We start from the raw sequence: 8,470 nt of genomic DNA on the forward strand, positions 1-8,470 counted from the left end.
GGCGGGGGCAGTGGGGCGGTGGCAAGGAGCGCAGCGCGCACGCGCGACTGGTTCTCCTGTGGCGCTCTATGCGGGACAGGGAAGGGGGCGGCGACGGGAGCTGGAGAGCGGGTGGTGGGGCAGGGCAGGAAGGCACCTCTTTGACTTGCCCATCTACAGTAACCAATCTCTAAGCCAGCATGTTGAGCCCCCGTAGCCCGCGGGCTTTGCTGGAATATTTCTCAATGCCTCGCCGGTGGCGGGGAAGGCTAGTTGTGCACGGCGCGTTTTAGCGCACTTAACCCAGGCAGCCCTGCTAGACCGGCTTTTCCGCCAGAAGCCGAACTCCTTGCCCAGAAATCGTTAAAGAGCACGACTCCCTCAACGCGTGGTGGGTCACTGTGGCGGGGCGGGAGTTTGGTGACTTGGGTCCCCAGAACAATAGCTCATAACGCTTCAGCTGCCAGAGAGGAATAAAAGCTTCAGACTGCCCAAAGAGCTTTACCCCGCGCTGCACTCCCTACTGTTTAAAACAAAACGCTGGGGGCGGGGAGGAGGCTTTCGATTTTCTGGATAACCAGACGTTCGTTTGGTTGCTTTAAGTTGTTTCAACAAAATCCCTGTTTGTTTCTAAAGATGTTGGATTAGCATTTAACACATCGTCGGTCACTAAAGCCCAGGCAGTTCACCAGCCCCAACACAGCTTCAGCTAAAAGAACATCAGAGCAAACAGAGCCGGGCTTTTAAAATTGGCAAACAAATGCCACACACCGCCAAAAAAGAGGGCGGGGGGTTAAGGCGAACTTGGGTCCAAATGAGTTTGAAGGGAATAAAAAGGAAGAAAGTCGGTACAAGTTTTCCTAAAGCAGGCTGGAGAGCACAAGAGTCGCAAACAGGGGCTTTTGTGCATGCTAATTGCACCATTTGTGTGCAAAAGTTCCGACGCGAAGTGTGAACTCTCAACAGAAGGAAACATGAGACAACTGAAGTGCCCTGGTTTAGGTGCCCTGCTCCTCCTCCACCGCCGCCTCCTCTTCTTTCTCCTTCCTCCCGCGGAGCCCGCTGTTGCAGCTTGTTTGCACTGGGGCTTATCCGGAGCGGAAATTCCTTTCCGTTTTTGTGAATGACAAACTCATTAACAATTCATCAACACAACCTGTTCCAGCCGGCCCGTCCCCACGGCAACAGCCCCTTCCGCAGCGCGCTCATTGGCTGGCTGGGAGAATGTATCCATTGAGACGCTCGCTGTTTGTATCCATTGAGGAGCTGCCTCGCGCTGGGGGTGTGCGAGGACTGAGTCCTAGGGACAGTGAGCAAATCGAGTCTTGAATAATCCTGGGAGAAAGACGCCCGGGTGGATTTGAGGTACAGTCTTCTAGGGAGGGATTAGGAGCCTCTAGACTTTTCCCCTCCTCTCTCAGTAGCAAGGAGTCCGAATTAATTGGATTTCATTCACTGGGGAGGAACAAAACTGTCTGGGCAGCTTCATTCAGAGAGATTCATTGACTCCGAGAGCGAGCGGCTGCAGCCGGCTACAGAGACTGCGGGCTTCACTTCAGTCTCGCTTTCTCCAACCGCTAGCTAGCCTCGGTTTTGGAAAGGTGAGGCTGAATTAAACCCCGCTCCGAGAGCGGCGGCTTTGCTCAGCGCGCTCGGCCTATGCCAGCCCGGAGGGGCGTCTGGTAGGCACCCCGCCCTCTCCCTCAGCTCGACCCCCATGATAGATACGCTCAGACCCGTGCCCTTCGCGTCGGAAATGGCGATCAGCAAGACAGTAGCGTGGCTGAACGAGCAGCTGGAGCTGGGGAACGAGCGGCTGCTGCTGATGGACTGCCGGCCGCAGGAGCTGTACGAATCGTCTCACATCGAGTCGGCCATCAACGTGGCCATCCCGGGCATCATGCTGCGGCGCCTGCAGAAGGGCAACCTGCCGGTGCGCGCGCTCTTCACGCGCGGCGAGGACCGGGACCGCTTTACCAGGCGGTGCGGCACCGACACGGTGGTGCTCTACGACGAGAATAGCAGCGATTGGAACGAGAATACGGGCGGCGAGTCTGTGCTCGGGTTGCTGCTCAAGAAGCTCAAGGACGAGGGCTGCCGGGCGTTCTACCTGGAAGGTACGCGTCCCGGGGGTTAAGCGCGTGGGGCAGGGCAGGGCAGGGATGCGGGGCTACCGGCTTGTGGGCTGGGCGCACCGGGTGAATGCTTTTGCTTCGCCCGTTTGGCGCTTGAGTCGCACTGCCCAGCCAAGGGCTCACCACCGGCAAAGTAGGAGCTGTGAACCGCGCGCGTTCCGCACGGGAGAACTCGGCCAGCCTGCACTTCAGTTTCCGGCCATAGGGACCCGTGTTTTCTTTCTAACGATTTCTGGATGTTCTTACCGGGAACTTCCTCCACCTTTCCCTGCTTTCTATCATTTCATTTTGAATTAAGATGTGCAGGACCAGAGAGGTTCCTGGGAGTGCATGTTGGCCCCTGCCAGCCCTCTCAATATTCGGAAAAAGTTGCCATTTTATGCGTTTCCCGATTCAAAAAGATAAGGGTTTTCCGGGGAGACGACCGGGACCCTTCCTTTCATTCCCAAAGGTCCACACTGAAATGTCTTCTCTTACATTTGACTATGCACGTAGGTGATTCGTAGGGTGTTCCTGGTGGTTCCTGCACCCAGCTGCGGTTCTCACAAGCTGTGAAAACTACTACAGCATCTCGGGTTACACTATTGCTTTTCTCGTTCTGGCAGGTGGCTTCAGTAAGTTCCAAGCCGAGTTCGCCCTGCACTGCGAGACCAATCTAGATGGCTCGTGTAGCAGCAGCTCGCCGCCGTTGCCAGTGCTGGGGCTTGGGGGCCTGCGGATCAGCTCCGACTCTTCCTCGGACATTGAATCTGACCTGGACCGAGACCCTAATAGTGCAACGGACTCGGATGGCAGCCCGCTGTCCAACAGCCAGCCTTCCTTCCCTGTGGAGATCTTGCCCTTTCTTTACTTGGGCTGTGCCAAGGACTCTACCAACTTGGACGTGTTAGAGGAGTTCGGCATCAAGTACATCTTGAATGTCACCCCCAATTTGCCCAATCTCTTTGAGAACGCAGGAGAGTTCAAATACAAGCAAATCCCCATCTCGGATCACTGGAGCCAAAACTTGTCCCAGTTTTTCCCCGAGGCCATTTCTTTCATAGGTGAGACTAATTAACTGTCCTGGCTTTGACTTTTAAATGCAAAACTCGTGGCCATTCATAGAAATTAAGCTGTTAATTGTTCTTGGCTATTTGCTAATTTGTCCCAGGCAGGTATCTAATATTCCTCGGGCGTTCTTAATTCTGGTTTAGTACTTGCTAAGTAGAGAAGTATCTTTTGACAAGTCTTCAGACCTCAGATCCATCTGAAACACTCTTTTGAAACGCTCATGTTTCTTGAATCTTTCAATTCAGGCATTTAACAGGGAGGCTGTTCATAATCAGACAACAGATTTTGCCCACCGTCTTTTAACTGAGAGTGAGGGTAGAAAAGACTGGATAGAAATATTCACTGTAGATGTGTTGCTTTGTAATTTAAAAAGAAGACCTAGGAGTTGTTTTAGGACACCAGTTAGTTGTTGGAAAGCCCTATGAATGCTAAATGTTATTCAGTTGAGTGATACTGTGATATGGGGTAACAGTGAGACAGTGTGGGTAACCTGATCCCGGCAGGAAGAACTGTGGGCTGGAAGCCTGGGAGAAGTGAATCTCCAGGCATTGTAGTGCATTTCCTATTACAAAGGAACTCATTTTCAGGCCATGTCGACATCCTGTTCCTCCTAATGGGCTGTCCCCTGTGACTTCCCTCTCTCTTTTAAAATGCCTGAATACCTCCATTGTTAGCTGTACAACAGTTGGGGAATAATTTAATAGACCCTTGCAGTCTGCTTGTCTGTATAAAAGGCATTCATGAACATATTGCAGGGTTTCTGGTATTCACATGCTGAGGCAAAGAATGCACACATTAAGGAGTTTTTTGTTGGTAGAAACTTAATACAAAAGCTCTCTTTTCAGAAAATATCTGAAATATGTAATTGTGTTCAGTGTACATGTTTATTTCAGTAATACATTTTCTGCTGCCTGCAGGGCTCAACTGCCACACACGATTGTTTTATTCCCCCCCCCCCCACATTCAGGTTTTAGACTCATCATTGACAAAGGGTGGTGTTCAGCCTACTGAAATATTGCTTTTCTTTTTGTGTTCACAGATGAAGCCCGGGGCAAAAACTGTGGCGTCTTGGTGCATTGCTTGGCTGGCATTAGCCGCTCAGTCACTGTGACTGTGGCTTACCTTATGCAGAAGCTCAATCTGTCCATGAATGATGCTTATGACATTGTCAAGATGAAGAAATCCAACATCTCTCCTAATTTCAACTTCATGGGTCAGTTACTAGACTTCGAGAGGACGCTGGGACTCAGCAGCCCCTGTGACAACCGGGTTCCAGCACAACAGCTCTATTTTACCACCCCCTCCAACCAGAATGTCTACCAAGTGGACTCCCTGCAATCCACGTGAAAGGCCCCACACATCTTGCTGAGATGTGTCTGTTCCTTCTGCAGTTTCTCTTGGCAGCGTCAGCTGGGCTGCTTTCTTTGTGTGTGGCCCCAGGTGTCAAAATGTCACCAGCTGTCTGTATTAGACAAGGTTACCAAGTGTGGAATTGGTTATTACAAAAGGAGAGATTTGTCCATTCTATTTGGAAGGACAGGACTCGCTGTCTAAATACAGGCAGTAGGTTTGCTCTGCACCCATGTGTACAGCCTACCCATGCAGGGACTGGAATCCGAGGACTTCCAGGTATATAGGGTAGGACCAAATGGTAGGGTTAGGAGCATGTGTTCTTTAGGGCCTTGTATGGCTGTTTCCTTTTGCATCTGGAACTAACTATATATTGTCTTCAGTGAAGACTGAATCAACTTTGCATATAGAGGAGCCAAAGAGAGATTTCAGCTCTGTATTTGTGGTATCAGTTTTGGGGGAAAAAATTTGATACTTCATTTGATTATTGTAAATATTTGATCTTAAATCACTTCACAGAATGTTAGTTTGGATTGTATTTTTTTTTTCTTTGATGGGTTTAAAATGATCCAAAGGGAGAAAGAGCAGTATGCCACTTCTTAAAACAAACAAACAAAAGGAACATTTTGCTCTTTTCTAATCCAAAGGGTATATTTGCAGCATGCTTGACTTTATTGTACCAATTCTGATGACATTTTCATGGACATTATCACTAAGACCTTGTTACGGTGCAGTCTTCAGTCTTTCATATATTTTCCTTGTGATTTTTTTCTTTAATGTAGTTTGACTATGCCTTATCTTTGTAAATATATTGGCTTGTGTTGTCTTAAAAGGGGATATCTTGGACAGACACCAAAATCATGGGCTCACTTTTTTTTTTAAAGTTCAGCTGTGCTAAACAGTTTATTACCTCTGTACAAAATTCTTCAGGGAGTGTCACCTCAAACGCAATACTTTGGGTTGGTTTATTTCCTTTTTTTTTTTTTTTAATTTGTATAAAACTGGAAGTGTGTGTGAGAGCATGGGTACCCATTCAAAAGGTGGAATGCATCTGATTGTGAAGAAGGGAGAATTAAGTTGCTCCATTACGTTCATGGTGTAAAGTTTTGAGCTGGAATTTATTATAAGAATGTAAAACCTTAAATTATTAATAAATAACTATTTTGGCTATTGAATGTGTTTCTAGTTGTATCTACATATGGAGTGACTTAGAAAATTTTCAGCCAGGGCCTGATAGGGCCTGATAATTAATTGGCTTGTAGGAATAGCTGGAGAAAGTTTTTATTTTTAAGCTGTTTCTAGAATGTTTCTTAGGTACAGTTTATGAAATTCATGTTTTGCTTCAAATCAAAATGGCATCATAGAATGGATTGACTATATCATGTTTACATTTTATATTGAATATATTTAGGATTATCTCAAATATTATTGCCCCCAAAGAAAAATGATGTCATGGCATATACCTTGCTGAGGTATACAATTTGAATATTCATGAACAGCCATAAGAAGGTGTGCCAGAATAAGGTAATAGCCACATGATAACCTGTCTGATCCATATTGTCAGGAAGATGTATGGGTAATCATTTTTCCAGACTGTTGTTACTAACTGGCAATTCTACAAGTTATCCTAGCATAGGCACGATGAATCTTACTTTTTCCCTTATATGCACGTGGTGTATTCTGTTTTCTCACTGAGCCTGGATGTGACTTTGAATTGCACATTGGCATTTGAGATGAAACTTGGCCATCCTTGTTTTAATGTGCTTTTGTGCTTAACTGGTTTAGAATGTAGGTCAGAATCCCCTATTGAACCTTTGATAAAGGTGATTTTGAATAGTTTCTTTCCAAGCTAAAGACTTAATATCCTGTCATTGTCCTTGACTTGTCTCCCCACCCTGATTGTAAAACTTACACAAGCCAAAATAAAGGTGAAGGTGAATGTATAGAATCAAAACAACGAGAACATAACATTTTGGGCTTTTTCAATATGAGTTCAGTTCCTTCCTCTGAAGTGAAGAACATGAGCACATGTGACATGTCAGTTGAACTTTTTAGTAGTCTATGTGTTAGGAGGCAAGTGGCCCATACTCTATAGCAAATTGCATCAAGCTGCCCAGCATGATTTTTAAGCACCTAACTATAAAAAGCGAACAGACACTGTGGAAAAATAACCAAGTCAGTCTCTTACTTGGGTGTCCCAAGTCAGCAGGAGCACAGAAAGGAGAAGTGGTTTGCAGTTCAACTTGGCTCCTGTTAATCCAGTTCTGAACAGTTTCCGCTCCTGGCATTCCCTAAACTGCCTGTTCAAAGTAGGGATTTGCAAGCAGCGTTAGCAATTTCCTGTCCAGCTGCAGCTCAAGTAGCTGGTTGCTTTCTCTCTCCTTTCTTTTCTCTGATTTCTTTCTCTCTTCTTTTTTTTTGAAAATATGGGCTGTGGATAATTTTAGTGCATTTCCTCTTTGTGGATTATCATCTCTTTCCTCCTTGCCTGCATACATTGAGTTCCTACTTCTGGGTTCAAGCCCACAGCTGGCCTCCCCAGCACTTCCTCTCGTTTCACCGTGGGTTTGTTGTTTGTCAGTCCACTTCTGAAATTAATAATGTTTTCTGGCCAAGTGCCACAAGCCATTACCACAAAGGGGAAGTAACACATATGAATAGCAGGAAGCCATGCAGGGTCACAGTGTGAGCTGAACCTGTGGAGGAGCATAATTGAGCCTGGCCCATTCAGCAAGTGTCTGAGGGCAATTTGGGGAGAGGGAGCTCACAGCATTTAAGCAGCTCAAGCTGTGGAAAAAAAAAAAAGTTTCCAATAAATTGGGAGCAAATGGTCTTTGTCACCAGTCTGAATAAAGGAGCCCGGAGCAAGGAGAATTTAGGGCTCTCATAAAGTTGCAATGTTTGGGGTTTCTCCCCTCTCTCCTGGCATATTGTTTCATAAGCTGGTGAACAGAGGGGTGCCTGTTTCCCTCTCTCCCCACAAAAGGACTCGTGTTAATGGGTGGTTTTTATGGTTCACATAGGCCAGAAGATTCAAAGAGCTATTCTCCTTTCTTCCTTTTCTTCTCTGAAAGGTGGTAGGTTGTAACTGACAGCATGGACCCCCACCTCGCCCTGTGTGCGCCTCCCTTTCTCCCAGTCATACCAGTGCTCCTCTGGCTCTTTTGTGCTGCAGGAGCTGCATGAAGAAGATCATTTTGCATCTTAGAGTTGGGCTGGCTTCCTGAATGGAGCCCCGCTCGGCTCGGTTACTAGGGCAACCTTTGCTAGCAGCTGCAGCTGCACTGCCTCCCTCCTCACCTGCTGTCCCCATTAGAGGCTTCCACAGGTCTCAGAAGGCTCTACCTTTCTTGGTCTTCTGTAAGGGACTGGAGGGCCCTTGGGGAGAGAACATTATCTGCAGGTTTGTGGGGGATGCAGGAAACTTAGGGCAAGCAGTAATTAATGGCATGAACTGATCTTTGGGTTAAAATTGGAATGAGGAAGGGTTATCTGGGGATAAAAATACCAACACAGTCTTCAAAGGAATGAAAATGGAGTTTTGGCTTGATCTGCTTTCTTACTAATGAATCAGGTAGGTCTGGGCAAGGCACCCCGCCTCATTGAGGTTTTTTTTCTTTCTTTTCTGTAAAATAGGGAAATGTTTATTTCTCATTCTAGGATTCTCTTATAATTCTAACCTTCTGATCATGGATTGGTGACACTAAATAATAAAACGAGGTGCAGAGTAAGTGAAGCAAATATTTACTATGGGTACCAGATATTGTACTTTGTAGACACTAGCATCTCATTTGATCCTCAAAACAGCTCTGTGAGAGAGGCCCTAATGTTAATCCCTATTTTCCAAAGTGGAAACGGAGCAGAGAAAGGCTAATGCTTAAAGCCCACCCACATGGGACACTGTTAGGGAAGGCATGTCTGTTCACTGTCTACCACTGTTGGGGACTGAACTTTGA

At 46.7% G+C, this 8,470-nt stretch overlaps 1 protein-coding gene across 1 annotated transcript; it reads left to right on the top strand.

Moving 5' to 3' along the window:
• The first annotated feature begins 1,218 nt into the window (after positions 1-1,218).
• Dusp6 (dual specificity phosphatase 6) lies at positions 1,219-5,689 on the top strand. The gene is made up of 3 exons (XM_046419360.2): positions 1,219-2,096; positions 2,720-3,157; positions 4,204-5,689. The coding sequence occupies exons 1-3, from the start codon at positions 1,697-1,699 to the stop codon at positions 4,509-4,511; spliced, it is 1,146 nt and encodes a 381-aa protein (XP_046275316.1). The 5' UTR covers positions 1,219-1,696; the 3' UTR covers positions 4,512-5,689.
• Positions 5,690-8,470: the final 2,781 nt, after the last annotated feature.

This window comes from Marmota monax, unplaced genomic scaffold (assembly GCF_021218885.2).
Source record: "Marmota monax isolate L192 unplaced genomic scaffold, Marmota_monax_Labrador192_F-V1.1 WCK01_AAM20220418_F8-fsc00036, whole genome shotgun sequence".
Classification (NCBI taxonomy): domain Eukaryota; kingdom Metazoa; phylum Chordata; class Mammalia; order Rodentia; family Sciuridae; genus Marmota; species Marmota monax.

Excerpts from the sequence above, each read along its gene's own strand:
- Dusp6 (XM_046419360.2), top strand. The coding sequence starts at position 1,697 with ATGATAGATACGCTCAGACCCGTGCCCTTCGCGTCGGAAATGGCGATC. Across the intron at positions 2,097-2,719 it reads CCGGGCGTTCTACCTGGAAG|GTGGCTTCAGTAAGTTCCAA; the intron begins GTACGCGTCCCG and ends TCGTTCTGGCAG. Across the intron at positions 3,158-4,203 it reads CGAGGCCATTTCTTTCATAG|ATGAAGCCCGGGGCAAAAAC; the intron begins GTGAGACTAATT and ends TTGTGTTCACAG.